This window comes from Solanum pennellii, chromosome 3 (assembly GCF_001406875.1).
Source record: "Solanum pennellii chromosome 3, SPENNV200".
NCBI lineage: Eukaryota > Viridiplantae > Streptophyta > Magnoliopsida > Solanales > Solanaceae > Solanum > Solanum pennellii.
In genome coordinates this window covers 13,886,752-13,908,875 of record NC_028639.1, presented here as the reverse complement: position 1 = coordinate 13,908,875, position 22,124 = coordinate 13,886,752, and the positions used below count along the sequence as shown (strand labels likewise).

General features: G+C 32.9%; 1 protein-coding gene across 1 annotated transcript; it reads right to left on the bottom strand.

The window, feature by feature from the left end:
• Positions 1–16,206: 16,206 nt before the first annotated feature.
• Positions 16,207–17,554, bottom strand: LOC107014201 (mediator of RNA polymerase II transcription subunit 18-like). Its single transcript, XM_015214050.1, has 5 exons — positions 17,519–17,554; positions 17,298–17,397; positions 16,866–16,923; positions 16,433–16,789; positions 16,207–16,306 (listed from the first exon to the last, which is right to left on the bottom strand). The coding sequence occupies exons 1-5, from the start codon at positions 17,552–17,554 to the stop codon at positions 16,207–16,209; spliced, it is 651 nt and encodes a 216-aa protein (XP_015069536.1).
• Between the last annotated feature and the right edge of the window lie 4,570 nt (positions 17,555–22,124).

The following is a 22,124-nucleotide window of genomic DNA, read 5'->3' as shown; positions in this document are numbered from 1 at the left end:
ACTCGTGGCCTTTTTTGGTTCCATCTATTCTATGCTGATAATCTTACCCTTATGGCTAAAGAAAATGATAACTCCATCAATTTTACGGGCCCAAAGTATTGAGATCTTCTGCCATGTTTCTGGACAAAGTGTTAGTAAAACAAAATCCAAGATCAACCCTTCATCTAAGTGTAGTACTATCATAATCTCCCAGCTATCTACTACCTTTGGAATTGATCATACTAGGAATTTCGTCAAGTATCTAGTTTTCCTATTCTTTACAACTGTCCTAGGCCTCGAGACTTCCTTTTCATTCTAGATAGGATGAAACAAAAAGTAGGGGACTGGAAGATTAATTTGCTCTCCATGGCGGGCAGAATCGCCGTAGAATATTCCACCCTTAACTCTATACCGAATTACCCTACCTTTACTTCCCAAAAAGACCCTTCCAAGTATCTACAAAATTCAACGAGATTTTATTTGGCGTAGCTCCTTTAGTAGGAAGAAAATTCATTATCTTAAATGGGACACCAACACCTCTTCCAAGCCTCTCGGAGGGTTAGGAATTTGTGATGTTAACACAAAGAATAAAGCCATGTTGACCAGTCTAGCCTGGAGAATTTTTAGTGATCCTAAGTCACCCTGGGAAAACTGTTTGTATTATTGTAACAACTATAGGCGCAATAGGAAGAACATGTCCTTTATCTGGAAAAATGTCATGTCAGCGTGAAAATATTGTTGTTAAGGCAATAGATGACTTATTGTGACAAATGTTCGAGCCAACATTTGATCATATAACTGGATTCCCACCACTAACCTTAGATAGCTTGTTGAGGGTCCTATTAACATCTCCAACTTGAACAAAAAAGTCGTTGAGTTAAGGGTTAATAACCAGTGGAACTTTGATTTGTGTTCTTTTAACTTCCCTAGATCTATCCTAGATAAAATTCATTCAACCCCTATCATTAATAATCTCAAAGGGGATACACCTTGATGGTCCCTTAATGATAATGGTAAATTCACCATAAACTCTATTTACAAGGTCATGATCCCCATCCCAAACTAGCAGCACCACATAGATTTTCGTTGGATTTTGTGTCTAGAAACCCTCCCTAAAATAAATTCTTCTTATGGCTTTTCTACCATAATAGGATTCCCTCAAGTGTTTATCTCCATAAACTCAAAGTGGTTACCTCAAATTAGAGTAATATCTGCAACACATGTATATAATCTACTAAAAATATCTTTTTAGAGTGTCTTATTGACCGAGCTTTCTAGATAGAATTGGGGCTCAGTCACACTATTATAAACATAGTGGTTAACATTACGATTGGATTCTTGATCTAAAAAATCTTTATCCCCTCTACAAATCATCTCATTAATTGGAACGCGCTGTACCTATTCGCAATTTGGCATATTTGGATCAACGGGAACAACAATGTCTTCCACAACATGTGTAGTCGAATCTTGACCCCCCAAGTTTTTACTCACGCCATCGAGTATAAGTATACTACTAAGTCCTTCCCTACTTGCCCCTCGGATAGGATATCCATTCAAATAAATCGGTAACCTCCTCCTCCCCCCTTACTATAAACTTAATATTGATTGCTCCGTTTCCACTACTATGAGAGTCAGCGGCATCAGAGGATTCATCTGGGACAATTCTGGTAACTACAAATTGGGATATAACCAAAGACTTTGATGTTTAAACTCTACTTTTATGGAAATCATATCCTTTATTAATGGTGCTGAAATTGCTTTACAACATAGTTTTCTTCCACTCCTTATTGTTATTGACTCAATAGAGGTAATCAACCTTCTCACAGGTTCTCAAGCTTCAATGTTTACCTCCTTAATCTCTAATTACAGATACTCGCTAAGAAAAACGCAGAACCTGGTGCACCAACATAATTTTAGAGAAGGCAATAAAGTAGCCCACATTTTGTCAAGTCAAGCAAGATCTAGTAGTAATAATGATTGCTTTATAGTTTTTGTAACCCCTCCTACTATGGTGGCACACCAATTAGCGGAGGACCTAGTAGGACACACTACTACACTAGTGATAGCAATTTGTAGTAACCTAGCTAAGTTTGGGAACTCTAATATCCCTAATGTAACACACATCTAGGCTTTACATATATAAATAAATAATATCCAAATAACTAAAAAAACCAAGTTAGAAAAAGGGAAATTGTTCGCACGTCGTAACTAAAATAAGATTTTTAAGATGATAAATTACTTTAGCAAAGTGCCTCCATGATTAGCTCATAATAAAAATGATTTGCCTAATTATGATAACTAAAAAATAAGTCTCCTTTTTTTTTAAAAAAAAAAAAAATATTCTCAAGGTTAAGCCAATGTTTGGGAAATTAAATTTAGACTACTAATTCAAGTATTTATCTAAACAACATACTCTATGATTAATTAAATTTACTACTTCGAAGTTACCTACAAGTATAAATTGTCCCAAGCAATTTAGTTAGAAATTTACTACTTGTAAGGAACATTCCATATCAACATTGAAAATAAGGAATGACATCTTTGATTAAAATTAAGAAGTCAAAGTTTATAACTATTCAAAGTGTATCTATTTTAGTATAAATAAAGGACATGTGTAATACCCCGAAAATTCCATGACCTAGATTACAGCATCATATATTGAATAATGTTATTTTAACTAATAAAAAGTACTAAACAAAATTACGATGTGTTAGAGTCATAACGTCAAGGAACGACCAAGACATCCGGGGACTAGTGAAATTTTTGCTAGTGTGCCTTAGCATGTTTCAAGAGGTTTTAAGAGTCGAAAGTCAATCAAATTTTGTAAAAAGGTATTAAACATGTGTTATATTGTTTTAGGGTCAAAACATCTAGGAACGACTCCCCAAGTAACCCCCTAAGGGTCCTTGAGGAGGACCCATCCATTGACCCCCATTTGACAGTGTGCAACCACACACACAAATGACGAGCCATCGTTTTAATGATTCTCTGTCATTTAGGGACGTTGATTTACACTTAGTAAAATATCAAAAGGATACAAAATGCACTCTCTCATCAAAACCTCGGAGCACCAGTACAGTGCCGTGGTTTGGTCTACTGACCATAGACGGGGTTCCGTCGTTTGGAACCCCACTTCACTGCCAAGTTTTTCATTAATTTGGGATAGTTGGTTAATTAGTTAGGTAATTAATAGGGGTTAAAGGGTGGTTCATTAAGTTAATTAGGGACTATAAAAAGGGTTCCAACTCATTAACAAACCTAACACCCCATTATTTCCCCAAACCCACTTATCTCCAACTTTTCTCCACTTTCTCTCTCCCCAACTCAAACCTCCATTGAAGGAACACTATAGCTTCTAGAAGGAGACAAATTCACCAAGGAATCCAACTCAAATCCATGGAAAATCATCCCTGAGATATGATTGCTTTCACTTTTGGGATTCCATTCCCCAAGATGTCCCTTCAAAAGATAAATTTCTAAATTCCCCATGACTAGGGTCTCAATCTATACATGAATCCTCCTTTCAAAACAAAATTGTTGTTTAATTATGATGAATTATGATCTTTTGTTGTTGATTAACTATGGAATTATGGCTAATTATTGATAATTTCTTGAGATTCCCCCTTAGACCCTTGTTCTTCTCTTAACTTATTATATCTTGAATGTTTTATGTAATTCTGGAAGATGATGAGTTATAGATTATGTAGAATGCTAATTGTTATGTATTACTTCTTGAATTTACCTTGTTTATGTATTGAATTGTGTATTCTTTGTAGTGGAAGTATGAAGGCCATTAAAGGTCAAAGAGGTATGTTGATTGAATCTTCTTGAATTCAATTATGAAAGATGATGTTACTTAGATAGTAATACTTCTATGTCTATTGTGTGTGGTTGTGATGATGATAATAAGTGTGCCTCCTCCCTAACCATAGACATCTAAGATAGCCATGAAATATGTATGCATGTTATTATATGATTATTATATGATTGATAATGATTTCATGATTACAATAAAGTGCTAAGTGGAAGATTTACTCACTTGTGTATTGGTTTCTAAAGTGAAAGGGATGTTCTCACTTAGGGTCTTTGAAATGTGTACCAACTATTATAAATTAAACAAGGTCACCATAAAAAATAAGTACCCACTCCCTAGGATTCATGATTTGTTTGATAAACTCCAAGAGTTAATTTTCAAAGATTGACTTGAGGTCAGGTTATCACCAACTTACAGTGAGGGAGGTTGAAATTCCAAAAACGGCATTCCGAATAAGATATGGTCACTTTGAATTCCTAGTTATGTCCTTTGGTATAACCAATGACCCGGTGGCTTTCATGGACCTTATGAATCGAGTTTTTAGAAATTATATTGATTTGTTTGTGATTGTCTTCATTGATGACATTTTAATATAATCTAGGAGTGAGAATGATCATATGAGCCATTTGAGGATAGTTTTGCAAGTTCTTAAGGATAAACAACTTTTGCTAAGTTTAGTAAATGTGAATTTTGGTTGAGATTTGTTGTGTTTATTGGTCACATTGTCTCTAGTGAAGAGGTAGAGGTTGATCCGAGGAAGACGGAAGTGGTTAAAATTTTGCCTCGACCTTTGAATCCTACTGACATCCAAAGTTTTCTATGGTTGGACGGTTACTATAGGTGATTTTTTGAGTGATTTTTGTCTATCCCATCTCCATTAACGGCTTGACCCAAAAGAATTCCATGTTCGAAAAGTCGGAACCGTGTGAACAAAGCTTTTAATTATTGGAAGATAGACTCATCTACACTCCGGTATTGACCTTATCGGAGGCAACCAAAGGATTTCTGGTTTATTGTGATGCCTTCCGAGTGGGTCTAGGATGTTTGCTCATGAAACATGTCAAAGTGATAGCGTATGCCTCTAGGCAACTCAAGCCACATGAGAAGAATTATCCAACTCATGACCTTGAGCTTGCGGCCGTAGTATTTTCCTCAAAATTTTTTAGATACTACCTCTATAGGGTACATATTGATATGTTCACCGATCACAAGAGTCTTCAATATGTGTTCACTCAAAAAGACGTGAATCTATGCCAAAGAATATGGTTAGAACTTTTAAATGATTATAACATGATTTTCTTTTACCATCCCGGAAAAGCGAATGTGGTTGTGGATGCGTTGAGTCGAGTGTCCATGGGTAGTGTGACTCATGTGTTTGATGAAAAAAAAGAGCTAGTGAAGAAGTTTCATAGATTGGCCCGGTAGGGTATCCTACTAGAAGAATCTTCAAAGGGTGGTTATATGATCCGTCATAACCCCGAGTCTTCTTTAGTGGGGTGTGTGAAGTCTAAGCAACATCTTGATCCTCTATTGATGGAGTGGAAATAATCGGTCCTTAGAAAGTATAATGAATCTTTCTCCCAAGGGGAGGATGGTGTACTTAGGTACCAAGGAAGGTTATGCTTGCCGGATGTGGATGGTTTAAGGGAGAGAATCATGGATCCCGATATTTCATCCATCCGGGAGTCACCAAGATGTATCATGACTTGCGTGAGATTTATTGGTGGAATGGAATATAATGAAAAGAGAGATAGATAATTTTGTGGCTAGGTGATCAAATAGCCAAAAAGTCAAAGCCGAGCATCAAGGACTGGGAGGTCTACCACAAGAAATTGATATCTCCAATTGGAAGTGGGATGATATCAACATGGACGTGTAGACTACATTAATCCACTTGGGTTATAATGGATAGGTTGACTAAGTTATCCCACTTCCGTCCTATAAAAGTCTCTTACTCGGCGGAGGAGTATGCTAGATTGTATGTTAAGGAGATCATAAAGTTGCATGGGGGCCCCTTGTCGATCATTTCGGATAGAGGAGCTCAATTCACTTTGAATTTTTTGAGATCTTCCCAAAATGGGCTTGATACTCAAGTAAAACATAGCACCGCTTTCCACCCTCAAACATATGGACAAGCGGATCGCACCATTCAAACCCTAGAAGATATGTTGTGTGTTCGATTTCAAGGGGAACTAGAATGATTACCTACCTTTGATAGAGTTCACCTACAACAATAACTACCATTCAAGTATCGCTATGGCTCCTTTTGAAGAACTTTATGGTAGAGGTGTCTATCCCCGGTTGGATTGTTTGAAGTGGGTGAGTTTGCTCTTCTTGGTCCTGAAATAGTATATGAGGCCACCGAGAAAGTTGACTCATAAAAGAGAGGTTGAAAACGTCTTATAGTAGGCAAAAATCTTATGTCGACAATAGAAAGTGAGACCTTGAATTAGAAGTCAGAGATTGGGTCTACTTGAAAATTTCACCCATGAAAGGGGTGATGAGGTTTGGAAAGAAGGGAAACTTAGTCCCTGTTATGTGGGACCTTACAAAATATTAAAGAGAGTTGGGGAAGTGGAATATGAGTTAAAGTTTCCGATTAAATTGGCCTCGGTTCATCCGGTGATCCATGTGTCTATGATCAAGAAGTGTATAGGTGATCCGGAGTCGGTTCTCCCTCTAGAAGGTTTAGGGGTTAATGAGAACCTTTATTATGAAGAGGTTTCGTTTAAGATCTTGGATCGGAAAGTTAAGAAATTGAGGATTAAAGAGGTTGCCTCCGTAAAATTTCTATGGAGGAACCATCTAGTTGAGAGAGCAACATGGGAGGCCGACACGAAGTCCCACTACCCTCATCTTTTTCCTCTTACTCCTAGCCAAGGTTGAGGTTAGTAGTACCCTTAAATGAATATTACGGAAAATGTTGGACTTATCATGTATCTCTAGTATGTGCATATTTTTGTTGAAATTCATGCCTAAATAGGGTTTTCATGAAGTGTGCCTCAATGGTTAACTTGCACTTAAATATGTAGTGTGCTATATTGTTTTCATGAGAATTGTATTGAACATGTTTAGAGTTGTCTTGATAAGGAATTTGCATGTCAACTCTTTGAAGGTTTCCATATTGAGCTCATGCTAATATGGAGAAGGTCGTTCATCCTTATGTGACGTAAATGATAAGCTTTTATGTTTCTTGAAATGTGGATTAAGTTCCTATATGTTGATGCTATGTTTATGGGTTGATAGGAGTTGAAATTCCTCCTATGATCTGTGACTCATGATGATGATATTGCTTGTTGTTGGGATGCTAGTCTTGAGTCTTCTCCTTTTTATTAATAGAAGGTTTAAGGTGTCATTCGGGAACGGATATTGTAACACCCAGTTAATTCCATGACATAGATTACAACCCTCATATGTTTAATAAAGATTTTTTAGACCTAAAATAAAAGTAATAAACCGAATTAGGATGTGTTAGAGTCATAAAGTCAAGGGACGACCTATACATCCGGAGAGTAGTGAAATTTGTGCTAGTGTGCCTTGGCATGTTTCAAGGGGTTTTAAGAGTCGGAATTCACTCAAATTTGGTAAAAATGTACTAAACATGTGTTAGATAGTTTTTAGGTTTAAACATCGGGGTAAGACTCCCCAAGGACCACCCTAAAGGTCCTTGAGGAGGACCCATCCATTGACCCCAAAATTGTCCCATTTGACAGTGTGCAACCACAAACAGAAACGACGAGCCGTCGTTTGAACGATGCTACGTAGTTTGGGGCCGTTGGTTGACACTAAGTCAAATATTGGAAAGGCTCCAAAATGCACTCTCTTACCAAAACCGCGGAGCACCAGTACGGTTTCGTTGTTTGGTCTACGGACCGTAAATGGGGTTCTATCGTTTGGAATCCCACTTCACTGCCAAGTTTTTCATTAATTTGGGATAGTTGGTCAATTAGTTAGGTAATTAATTAGGGTTTAAGTGGTGGTTAATTAAGTTAATTAAGGACTATAAAAAGGGTTACGACTCATTGACTAACCTAACACCCTATTATTTCTCCAAACCCACTTAGCTCCAACTACTCTCAACTTTCACTCTCCCCAACTCAAACCTCTATTGAAAGAATACTAGAGCTTCAAGAAGGAGACAAATTCACCAAGTAATACAACTCAAATAGTGGCAAATCATCCCTAATTTATGGTTTCTTTCACTCTTGGGATTCCTTTCCCCAATAGGTCCCTCCAAAAGATGAATTTCTAAATCCCCCAAGACTAGGGTTTACATGAGCCCTCTTATCAAAACGAAATTGTTGTTCAATTATGATGAATTATGATCTGTTATTGTTGATTAAATATGGAATTATGTCTAATTGTTGATGATTACTTGAGATTCCCTCTCAGACCCTTGTTCTTCTCTAAACTCATTTTATGTTGCAAGTTTTACGTAATTGTGGAAGATGATGAGTTATAGATTATGTAGAATACTAATTGCTATGTATTACTTCTTGAATTTACTTTGTTTATGTATTGAATTGTGTATTATTGGTAATGGAAGTATGAAGATCATGAAAGGGCAAGGGATATGTTGATTGAATCTTCTTGCATTCAATTATGAACGATGATGTTGCTTAGATAGTAATACTTCTATGCAGGGGCGGACCCATGTTGCTTCCAGAGGGTTCATCCGAAATCCCTCTGCAAAAAATTACACAATATATGTAAGGTAATTTTCTCTATTTATGTGGATACATGCATTTTGAACCCCCTAAATGACAAAGTAGAGCAGATATCCCAACGGCATTTCCCTTAGAAATTACCCTTCATGTCGAGGGACTGAATCCCCGCGTTAGCATTTTCTTTTTCTTATTTTCAGTTTTCTCTTCTCTTTTTTAATTTCAGTTCCGATTTTCACTTTTTTCATTTTTTATTTATAAAACATGCTAAAAGTGTGGGTTTAAACCCAAAAAAATTCAAGGGTCCGCCACTAAAATTATATACTACTACTTCCTTTAATTTTGTATTGGCTTATATACACATTTATATATTTATTTTTCGAACCCCCAGGACAAAAATCTGGGTAAGCCACTTCTTCTATGTCTGTTTTGTGTGGTTGTGATGATGATTATAAGTGTTCCTCATCCTTAACCCTAGACATCTAAGATAGCCATGAAATATGTATGCATCTTATAATATGATTATTATATGATTGATAATGTTTTCATCATTATAATAAAGTGCTAAGTGGACATGTGTATTAGTTTCTAAAGTGCTAAGTGGACATCTATTCCTTTCTTGTATTGGTTACAAGAAAGGAATAGATGTTTAGCACCGAAAGGGCATGTAAAATGAGTTGGAGGTCTCATGTTTCGTAAGTTCGGCCTCCCACATGGGTTTTCTCACGTTTAGTGAGTACGAATTCCCATGTTATGTGTTGTCTCATGAGATGCGACCCACCACCTTAGTAAGTTAGGCTTCCTAGCAACAATCTCCTTGACCCTTATTTATGTGCCTACATAGGACTATAACTTAGTGGATCCACCTAGATAGCTATGTACGAATGGTTACACCTTAGGCAAGTTTTAACCCTCTCGTTTAGGTGTGGAGTAGAACACCGGATTCCATGTAACTCACATGGTATAATGTCGGTTATTGCACTTATTTCCCTAATGTAAAAGTAAATGAACAAGTAAGTGTATGAACTCATATAAGGGCTTTTCCTTATGTTTCTACATAGTGTGAGGGAGGGTATGAGACTTCTCTTACACATTGCACTTGTGGGTTCTTGAAGGATGGTTCTAGTAGTGTTCTTTATGATTTAAGTTGATTATATAGAATGCATGTCAATTTATATGTGTGGTCTTTATGCATAAAGCATGCCATGATGATATATGAAGTTATGTAGTATGTATGAAGTGGGTGATCTAATGTGGTACTTAGCTTGGGATAGGGTTATGGAATTCTATCCTTAGAATTGCACAAGTATTACTTAGGTTATCTACATGTTGGGTTGATATCATGTTTAATTGACTTACTATGCTTGCTATATGTGCACATTGAGTTAAATTGTTAGAAAACATGATTTGACTAAAATGTCCTTTTTCTCATGCATTGATGATTTTTGTACATAGAAGTCATACTTAGTACGTGTGATGTACTAACCCATATTTCTCTCTTTTTCCCAAATATTTAAGGTTCGGGCCGTTGAGGAGTTTGTGGCCATTTGAAAGGAAGACTTGGATCTTTTCCCAAGTTGTTGGTGAGTCCTCAAAGTTTCGAGGATGGTGTCACATATCTAGATTTTAGTAGTTTTGTCTATGTCTAAAGACACTTATTCATTTCTTATGTTGAGACTTTGTTGTAAGCCTATATGTGGCATATTGTACTTTTAAGGGCTATGCCCAAATGTTGTAATTCTATTTAGATGGTTATATGTGAGACAAGTATTAGACTATGTTGATGTTAATATGCTAAATGAGAAGTCTATGTAAATTTTATAAGCGAGGAGTCCATGTAAACTCCATAAATGATAAACGAGAAGTCTAAGTATACTTCACTATGTAAAAGTTTTAGTTTTCCACACTTTTCTCTACCTATGATATGTCATGACATATGCTAAGGGCTAGTCTAAGTCCTCTTCGAGGACGAACACGCCGGTAACGCCTAGGGGGTACTTAAGGTCGTTACAATTGGTGAATTATTTTTTACAAAAGAAGACTGCGAACATAGATGAATAGATTTAACAAACTAACAATATGACATCTTCTGCAAAATAACAATAAATTTAACAATGAGAGTAATATAACAGATAGTAAACTACGTAGATCATTTCTTTTTTTAAAAAAAATAAGTTAAAGACGATTATAATAGCTGATACACTATTAAGTTTTCAAAATCAGTAGACGCATAAAGAAAATAATTTGGAAGAAATTAGTTGGGAAAAAATAAATTGGGTGTCAACGGGATCTATTGTGGATTTGTTTTGATGTTGTCATTTACCACTGTTTTCCTTGAATAGCTCTTTATCTGTCTTGTTGGTTATTGTTTCTACCTAATATGTTAATTACTTGTTATTCTAGGATATGAGTTGGCTACCTACTGTTGAGTTATGGTAAGTGTCATCATGACTCGAGGTTTGAGATTTTGACATTGTTATTGATCAAGGATATGTGTGTATATTGGCCTACACAACATATTTCGTCAATAGTGCGACCTTTTAAGATAAGAAACTATAAATGAATAATGTAACATGATATTAAAAAGCAATAAAATATAAAAAAAAAACATAATTCACGTAAAGTACTACACTTCTTAACAAAATTAAATTACATTTTATAACTTCTTCTTGATGGATTTTCTCTTTGTTTGAAGTGAATCAAAATAACATCAGTAAAAATAATATTTTTTTTTATACAATGAAAACAACTTTTATTCTTTGAATTTCATTTTTCTTAGATGTATCAAAATGAGGCTACGTAGGTTTAAACACAATTTAACATGTAAAATTTCTGCGCTAAACCAATTTAGGTATGCACAACTTTAGTTTAAAAAGTGTCATTTTACATAATATATCTCTTATATATGTTTTTACTTCTCACTATATGTACATATTTAGTAAATTTTTCTAAAGAAATAGTGTCATGTGACTCTTCTTTGGCCTTCCTAAATTCGCTCTTTGCATGTGCATGAATATTCCCAATTGGAAGGGGTGAAATTTTTACAAATAAAACAAAGAACTTTTAAAATAAAATGTAAGCTTCAGGTAGAATTATTGCATTCCACAAATTTAACCGAAGTTCAAACTTCACATCAAGCATAATTTTTCTCAAAATTCTCTTCCTTTTGAAAGAATTATTTACATTTATTTTCTTGTAGGATACTTTTGAATGACTAAGTAGAGTTTTGGTGAAGTATTTTAGTAAGTTGTTTAATTACTTTAATGTATAAAGAATTTTTGTGATAGACAATTTAAAATCCACTTCCGCCTTTAATCCGAATATCCACATTCCTAACAATTACATACATACAAGATTTATTGTAGTAAACACAGACCAAAAACATGTAAACAGTTCTTTGATCTTAACACATAAACAAGAAAAGTATACAATACCTAAGAAAAAACAATTATAGATCAAGGAGAGACCAAAGCCAAAATATAAGTCAATAATGAACGACGGGGACGTGAATTGGGTAATTAAATAAAAGAACAGTTCAAGGCTCAAAGATTTGTATTCAGGCGTATAACTTTAATTTGGTTGGTTTCTTTTAGGCTAAGTGGAATATTTTCAATAACAGTCTATGATCCTTTTTTAATAACAGTCAATCACCAAAGCAAGACTAATAAGGCAAGTTCTAAATTGGTATACATAGTATGACTGAAGTAATGATCTCACACACACAGCAGAATGTCATGACTGAAGTTATGATCTCACACACACAACAGAATGTCATGACTGAAGTAATAATCTCACACACACAATATGTTATTTGCAGTTTTGATGATTTGACAAACTTAGGGACCTTGTAAAGGTACCAGGTTTCTTACTTGAGTGTTGAAGATGAAAACAAACTCAGAGACCTTGTAAAGGTACCAGGCTCTCAATGTGACGAGCCGGTTGACTACCAGCTGGAGAAGGTACAGAAAGTAGGTGCACTCTTCCCAACGGCGTCCGAAAGTGGGACTTCTCCAACCAATGACAAAGAGTTTAAGGAAAGTGAATTGTCCATATAAAAGGCACTTTCCTAAACATCATCGGTGGTTTTTGCAACTTGACAAAGAAATTTTCAAGAACTCTTCCAAAGGCCATTACCAAGAAAACGGCAGAATTATTCTAAGAACAACAGAAATCTCTGGAGCATTTAGTGTAGCTGTTTAAGAATATATTCTCTTGTTCTTACATTGTAAACTATTCCTGAAACTATAAAGGAATCAGTGGGTAGTGTTGAAATTCTAAGTTGTCTAAGTGGGATAGCTTAGTGTGTAGATTCATTTCTACTTAGGCTTGTTAAGCAATAGAGACTATTGCTTGAACGTGAGATTAAAAACTTCTTCTCACATTTGTTGTAATCGTGTTTTACTTTTGCTTTTGAAGATTAGTGAAAACGATAGAAAATACTGTGAAACAGGTCATGGTTTTACTCCCTTAAGCAAGGAGGTTTCCACGTAAAATCGTTGTGTTGGTTCAAACTGCATTTAACTTTCTGTTTATACTTATTCGTGTAGTAAGGGACCTGGTCCATTGTTCTGTTAAGTGAAGGCACATATTCTATCACAACAGAAATGTTCACACTGACAATTTCCTTATTTTCTCTATTCAAATCTTCAAAAATAAATATTTTTTTTGGTATTATATTTTTTTAAATATATCTACAATTAAGTAGGCATTTGACCATAAAGAATTTGCTTATTTTCTCCACATAAAATCTTCACAAAAAAATTATTTATGTATTATTATTATTTATTATATTTTTAAAAAATATCTCTTCTATACTGTTCATTCTTATCTCTAAAAAGAAGATATTATAATTTCATAACAACCGGTATAGATGATAAGAGATAGGGCTATTTAAAATAGAATTATAATTGATAAGCTAATCTTGAACTTGGTTAATTGGCTTATTAGTGTTGAATTATCGTATTAATAGTTGGCTACTAGTATAAAATTTTATATTTAATGATTTATCGATACAAGGGTGAATAACTTTAATTTTGTATTATATAAACCGGTCAATCTGTTAAGAATTATTTACTTGTATTTTTAATCCTACTATATAGTATAAGGTACATATTATTAGACCTAAAATTTCATTAATATTTTGCCGCTCTTTATATGAATTGATACGTATTCGTGAGTTAAACTTCTTACGGATCTACAAGTTAGCAAGTCTGGATCATAATGGACGAATCTTCACTTCTTAAGTATAAAAATGTATATTTGATTTGTATTTTAGTCTTGTAATATTAAATTGTATTGGTTCACTTCTTGTATAAAAAATATTGTATTTGTTAATATTTGTTTTAAAAAAATATACGTTCATGCACCATCAAAATTTAGACTTTCATCCATTTCTCATTGTAATTTATAAATACGAAATTATTGGCTTAAGTAGAGCTAGAAAAATCATTTTATTCTATGGAAGATAACTCTATTGATTGGTGAAAGTGAAAATAATTCAGAGGATGAAATGATTGAGTCAAAATATGTCACAACCGGGTCGTTCGGTCACCTACTATAACACCTAAAAAGGAGAATTATTGCTATCCAATTTAAAACAAGCAATGCGGAAATCAATAAACAAGAGATCTCTTTAATATAATACTATATCATAAACATGAAACTCGAATGTAAGAATCTTTCTTTTTTCAATTAACCGAAAAATCCTCCCAATGAACTAATCTAAACACGTACAAGAGCTACTAAGATAGTACAATGTATAATGAAATAATATACATCTCCCACCATACGAAAAGAGAAGTAGAAGTTGTCAGAGGTTATCATCTAAAAAGAATCATTTTTTCTACACACGTTGGTTATGTGATTTATGGAGACTTGAGTTACTGTAAACTCATTGCCATATCATTTCTCAATGCTACTCCCTAAATTCGTAAATCATATGTATAAAATATGAATTTCTGTGGTTTGAAATAGTGACTCAAAAAATAGCTCAAAGGCTCTCTTGGAAATCGATGTTTCCTCTCTTTCTTAAATGTGAAAGCATTTACTCTTTGGGTCGGAGTACTTAGTTCACATATAATCTTTTAAAGAAAATAAACTTCACTCTTACTCTTACTCAATTCATCTCTCATGTCTTGAAACAAGTTCAAAAAATAATTTTAAAATACTTTTGAAATGACTCAAAAAACTCTATAGACTTGGCTCTTCACTCATCTTTATGGATAATTTCTATATGTTTAGAATTCATTCAGCGAAGTTAGAATCAATAGGAAGTGTTTATACACTTCGCAAGGACTAAAACGGGCTAAACTTTGAAAATGGGTTGCGGCAAACATCCCAAGCGCAGTGTTGGAGCAGCGCGCTAGCCCTAAAGTTCAGAGACCCATTTCAAGCGCACTGGTGGCGCGCCTCCCAGCCTCTCTTGCGCATGTGGGGCGTGCTGCAGCAACTTTTCCTTAGGCTTTCCTGGCGAATTTTTCAACTATTTTTCTGATCTTAATTTTATTAATTTCTATTATTTTTTTCAATCTTTCTATAGATCCAATTACCCAAAACATGTATACAATAATCTAACTCAAAACAACTCTAATAATCAACACAATTATCTCAAGAAACTAACCGATCTCAGGCCAATTCAAGAACGAAAGCAAATTCAAGAACACACATCAAGAACATCAAACATCAAACTTTTTAGGATGTTGTTTACGTTGAACTAAACATATTTTGTATGTGGGTGAACGAACTCAACGCTCCGTGAACTCACATACCTCTTAGGGACAAATCCTTGGTGTAATCCGCAACCAAAATCCCAAGAACTTGAAGAATCTTGACATTTTCTTCTCTTTTCTCCTCTTGAGTTCTTTTCTCTGCAACTCTAGCGGGGAGTTTTGAGTGCCTAAACTGAAAAAAATCAGTTTAGACCCCTACTTAATTACAAAAAATTAAATAAATTAATTGGGTATTGAAAAGACCATAATACTCCTTTTAAGTTCAGATAATTTTCCTTATCTAGACAACCCAACTTCAAACGGGCATATCTCCCTCATACAAGTTTGAATATTAGCAAACTCAGTGGCTTTGGAAAGAGGATTTTAAGACATTTTATTTGATATTGTATTTGCTACCTAATACTTCATGTACTAAAATTTCTTGTAGTTTGAAGTTTGATATTTGCATGTGCGTGAATATTACCATTTGGAAGAGGTGATATTTTCACAAACAAAACAAAGAACTTTTAAAATGAAAAGTAAGCTACACGCAATCTTGCATTCTACAAATTTTATCAAAGTTCAAACTTCAAATCAAGCATAATTTTTCTCAAATTCTCTTCTTTTTTATAGAAATCTTAACCTTTTTTTTCTAGTAGGATACTTTTTAATGACTAAGTACAGTTTTTGTGAAGTACTTTAATAAGTTGTTTAATTAGCATAATTTTTATAGTATTTTTGTCATATACAATTCAAAAGTCACTTCCGCCTTAATCCGAATATCCACATTCCTAAATCATCAACAATTACATACATATAATATTTGAAACAGATAGCTTACTGTAATAATCACAGACCAAAAACATTTAAAAATTTCATGTGCTTTGAGCTTAACACATCAACAAGGAAAGTATAAAATACCTAAGAGAAAACGATTATAGATCAAAGAGAGCAAGAGTCCTCCAGCCATTTAGCAGTCACTGGATAACAAACTTAGTTTTTTTGAGACAGAAATATGGCACTGAGTAAAACTACATTTTAGTTACTTGGTGCCTCTACCATCCGACATGAGAGATGCAGCAGCTGCAGCAGCGGTAGGAACAACCCCTGTTGAGACACCAGGTTTTGACAAATGAAGGAGCCTGAAGTCAAAAAAAATCATTTTTATGTGCAACATATGATCATTGAAAAAAGTGATAAAATATATTATACTAGGTACAACTAGCCAATTATTATTATGGACAACAAACCAATATAAAGATGCTTACGGTGCAAGATATTCACAGAAGGACGATACAGACGCGACAACTTCATTATAATTTGTAGATGAAGTTGGTGCAGTCACTTCAACTAGATGAATGCCCGGAGTAACGGGCACTGCATCATCGATAGCATGAAGTTTCAACATCTTATTGATGGATGAAACTGTTACAGTTATCAGGGCATCTCTTTGGAAATGAAATGCAAAACCGACTCTCAGATGCTCGTGGTCTAGCTTGTAGCCAATATTTTTAAAGAAGATTAGTGCATTCTTGGTTATTTTCCTTTCTTGCACTGGTCTCACCAAGAATGAGATTTTTTCAGCGCCAGAACCTCTCATCGGACCACCAACATGCCTAACAGTCCTATTGTTGATCACATAAAAAATGTTAGGCTTCACGTATCCTCAGAGACAGGCGCACAACGAACCAAATCTCTTACCATGTGTCTTCTGGCTTCTCAAGATCACATACAAGCCGTATTTCTGATTCTACTGACCCTGAGAATGGTAAGCAACAGACCACATGGTCAATATAACCCACAGACAAAACAAGCAGGAAAGGGGAAAAGGAAAATAATGGGAGAAGCCATAAATGATTTTTAGACATTATTTTACCAATTACATTTGAATGATCATAATTTGTTTTTTATTCTTGTCTAACCAAGAGGAGAAATTAGTCTTAAACAAATATGTGAATTGTGATCATATGTAGACAACTGCGAAGACAGTTATATATGTCAAAACTCTAAGGCGAGCAAACCTCCATACGAATGCATTGATGGTTGCAAACATTTGTCTCAATCACATCAATACATACCTGACCATTAAGTTAATTCTTAGTACCTAACAGTTCAACGAGAAATCTCACTTACCTAAGTTTGGAACACTTTTGAGGCACAATTCATGGATCCTTAAGCCTTGTTTACGCACACCACAAAGCCCTTGAAGCAGAATTTCAAGGGCTTCGACATGCTGCAGGTATGATTAGCAGTATCAATATCTTTTCAAAATGTTGCAGGGCCAGTTTTTAGAAGTAACATACTTTACCTTACTAATTATAAAAGAAGAAAAAAGAGAGATAGGGGGAACTTACTTGAGTCTCAATAATTCCTTGAACAACACACTCCATTTCTCACTTCAATTTATTCTAACACACGTGCAACAAATTCTTTATAACACACCTGTGAATTAAAAAAGAAATTAAGTTGAACTGAAGAGTAAAAAAAGAAAAATCTGATACCTAACCGAAATCATAACAGAGTGAACACTCTTCATATGAGAAGTGCATTACTTGAAAATATTGGCTTATAAGTACTTTTGCTGTTTGCCAAACGAGTAAATAAGTTTAATGTTCTTATAAGTAAACCTCTTACAAGTGAGTTTTTTGTTTATCAAACTCTTGCTTGCAGTCAAATAGACGATTTATAATTAATATAAAAGAAAGTTATACAATCAAATACATCATACTTGGAACATAGAATAGTTAAAGCGAAGTAATTGATTTACCATATTAGCGTTGACATTAATGGATTTTCATATGAATTTACTTTTGGATGGAATGTTTGATCCAATATGCACAATAAACTATCAGACTTGCTCCTATCATTAGCTATAACAACATCAAACTTACTAAGTTCCTTCAAGAAATTAGGTGGTAATGTTGGAATGCTATCAGGTTCTATCAATTAAGTCACTGTACACATAGTTGAACCCCTTGTTCGGCAAATGTATTTCTACATACGTATAGCAGCTTATGTACACTCTATCCTCTCTAGACTCGACTAGTAAAATTTCACTGACATGTTCTCAAAATTTGCTAATACTAATGCATGATTTGAGTCCAAAGGATCAAGCACCTTCCTTTTATCTTAAAGTAAAATTATATACTTAACTCAAAAATCCACACACACAAGCCACCAGGTAACCAACAAACAAGAAAAAGAAAAAATACAGAGACATGAAAGAACAAGTATCCATCAAAATCGATTGTTTATGCAATGATTCATTCAAATAGTAAATATATAAGTAAAGAAACAAAACTTACGGTTATCATCGATATTCCACTTAACAAGCTCAGCAAAAATTCAGAGAATGACTGCAAAAAAAATGGAGGAAAAGAAGAGAAGAAAAATGAGTATAGATTTTAAAGAATTTTCTTTATTTTCTCTATAATATTCAAAAATAAATATATTTTAAAGAATTTCCTTATTTTCTCTATTCAAATCTTCAAAAATAAATATATATTTATTATTATATTTCTTAAAATATAACTTCAATTAAGTAGACGTTTGACCATAAAGAATTTTCCTTATTTTCTCCACATAAAATCTTCACAAAAAAGTTATTTCTGTATTATTATTATTTATTATATTTCTTAAAATATCTCTTTTATATGGTTTATTTTTCTTTCTAAAAAGAAGATATTGTAATTACATGACAACCGGTACAGATACTAAAAGATAGGACTATTTAAAATAGAATTATAATTGATAAGCTAATCTTGAACTTGGTTAATTGGCTTATTAGTGTTGAATTATCGTACTAATAGTTGGCAACTGGTTTAAAATTTTATATTTAATGATTTAATGGTTTATCAATACGGGGGTGAATAACTTCAATTCTGTATTACATAAACCGGTCAATCTGTTATGAATTATTTACTTATATTTTGAACCCTAGGTATATAGTATAACATACAAATTATTAGACCTAAAATTTCATTAATATTTTGCCGTTCTTTATATTACTTGATACGTATTTGTGAGTTAAAATTCTTCCAGATCTACAAGTTAGAAAATATATATCATAATGGACGAATCTTCACTTCTTGTATATAAAAAATGTATATTTGATTTGTATCTTAGACTTGAAATATTAAATTGTATTGGTTCACTTCTTGTATAAAAAAAATATTGTATTGGTGAATATTTGTTTTAAAAAAATATACGTTCATGTATCCTCAAAAATTTAGACTTTCATCCATTTCTCATTGTAATTTATAACTACGGAATTATTAGCTTAAGTAGAGCTAGAAAAATCATTTTATTCTATGGAAGATAACTCTATTGATTGATGAAAGTGAAAATAATTCGGAGGATGAAATGATTGAGTCAATATATGTCACAATCGGGTCATTCGATAACCTACTATAACACCTAGATAGGAGAACTCTTACTATCCAATTGAAAACTGGCAATGCAAAAATTAATAACAAGAGATCTTTTTAATATAATACAAATTAATAAACATGAAACTCGAATATAAGAATATTTTTTTACAATTAACTAAAAACCCTCCCAAAGAACTAGTCTAAATAGGTACAAGAGCTACAAAGGTAGTACAATGTATAATGATATAATATACAACTCCCACCATAAGAAAATAGAAGTAGAAGTTGTCGGAGGTTATCATCTAAAAAGTATCACCTTTTCTACCCACGTCGGTTATCGTTTCTCAATGCTACTCCCTAAATATTCTTAGATCATATGTCTAAAATATGACTCTTTCTGTGGTATGATATAATGACTCAAAAACTAGCTCAAAGGCTCTCTTGGAAATCGTTGTTTCCTCTCTTTCTTAAATGTGAAAGCATTTAGGGGTCGTTTGGTTATGGTATAACTTGCCTCTTATTCATGTATAAAATAGTGTATTAAGTTATACAATGTTTGGTTGAAATTTTTGTTTAAGTAGAAATGTCAACATTACTTATACCATGTTTGGTTGCATTTTTGTCCTTCTACATAATTAATACCAACATAACTTATGTGGGAGTATATGTATAAATTTATGTAGGGTAGAAGGTAAAAAAAATTATGTGGGTATTAATAATGCATGTACTAAAATGATAAATTACATATTTACCCTATTAATTTATTTTATTATTTTTAATTGGAAACTTTATTGTTTTCCTATATACAAGTTTGTTGTTTTTATTTCTTTTTTATATTTAGACCATTTTTACTTCTTTAATTTTTTTAATTTGAAACTTTATTGTTTCCTATCAACATGTGTTGTTTTTATTTCTTATTATAAGTTTGTTGTTTTTATTTCTTTTTTATATTTAGACCATATTTATTTCTTTTATTCTTTTAATTGGAAACTTTATTGTTCCCTATCAACATGTGTTGTTTTTATTTCTTATCTTTTTATATACTTATCTTTTGATTGATTTATATAAATATAAATATTTGGTAAATATTAGAAATTGATTGTATATTTTTTAACGGTACATATGCAAATCAAATATTTGCATTATATATTATTTCATGTATTTCACATTTTATTAGTATGTATTATTATTTTGTAAATAATCATATCTTTATATAAAAGAGAACCCTAGGCCCGCCTACGTGGCGCCACCACAAGCAAGAATTTTCTGTTAAATTTATTTATATTCAAGACTAGTCTTCGTCTTTCATGAAAAGATGTGACGTTTATGAAAAGTTGTGACTGTAATGAAGAGTTGAGACTTTTATGAAAAGTTACGACTTTAATGAAGAATTGCGACTTTTATCAAAAGTTGTGACTTTTTTGAAAAATTGCGACTTTAATGAAGAGTTGCAACTTTTATGAAAAGTTGCGACTTTATGAAAAGTTGTGGCTTTTATAAAAGGTTGTGAACTTTCCGAAGGGTTGAAACTTTTCCAAATAGTTGTTACCTTTCTGATAAGGCACAATGAACATTTGTTCACACTACCCTTTGTTGTATATAAATAGAGGGATTTCCTCTAATTTTAAAACAACCAAAATTGTGATTTTCTTCTTCAACTTCCGCAAAATTAAATATTCGTGTACTTTGCTGATGTAATTCTTTAAACATATGGTATTAAAGAGAAATAATTTTTTAATTGGACAATGTGCATTCAGTGGACTCAATTTTTTTTCATTCTATTTTACATATGCTGGTGTAGTTTTCTTACACTCATTAATTTATTCTTATGATATAAATTGTTGTTTTTGAGTACATGTTTTAAACTCTGTTCTTTATGATTCTGCAATGTTATTGTCTCCGGTGATATTGAACATATACACATATAATATGTATATTCATTGTGCAAAAAAAAATTATTGTACTCAGTTCCAAGAATTCATGTTTTGATATTCTATATCAAATTCTATGACTTAAAAGTACTATATATAAGCTTATATATTATCTATGTTTACATAGATATGAAAATTCTCACTTATCAATTGAAGAAAATCATTATGCAAGTTCAAAAGTTATAATTTATTTCATGTTCAAGCTTAATTTCTATTTTTTTAATACGTTAACAATTTTTTGAATTTTCTCCTAAGACATATAATCACAATTCTATAATCTATGCAACTTAAATATTTATTTTTATTATGAAATACCTTTGTATATACTCTTATTTTCTTATTTATTTTCCTTTTAATGTTGATTAAAGAATCAATGATTCATTATTTCATGAATAATTCATTCATTAAAGGTTCTTGAGTTATCTGATAATGATAAATAATCAAATTTATGTTTGAAAATTGTAAATAGTTTTTAAGAACCTATTTTCCATTATTTTTAATGTATGGATATTAGTAAAAAAATCATTTGCAAGATCAATGCAATCATTATTTATGACCGCGGAAGCGCGGACAAATTACCTAGTATATATTAATAATTTACAACAAGTTTAATATTCAATAATAAATAGTTCATGTATTGTAATCTCTAAACCCTACAT

Coding starts and splice junctions, on each gene's coding strand:
- LOC107014201 (XM_015214050.1), bottom strand. CDS start 17,554: ATGGAGTGTGTTGTTCAAGGAATTATTGAGACTCAA. Junction 17,398..17,518: donor AAGGAATTATTGAGACTCAA/GTAAGTTCCCCC, acceptor TCATACCTGCAG/CATGTCGAAGCCCTTGAAAT. Junction 16,790..16,865: donor GAGAAGCCAGAAGACACATG/GTAAGAGATTTG, acceptor GATCAACAATAG/GACTGTTAGGCATGTTGGTG.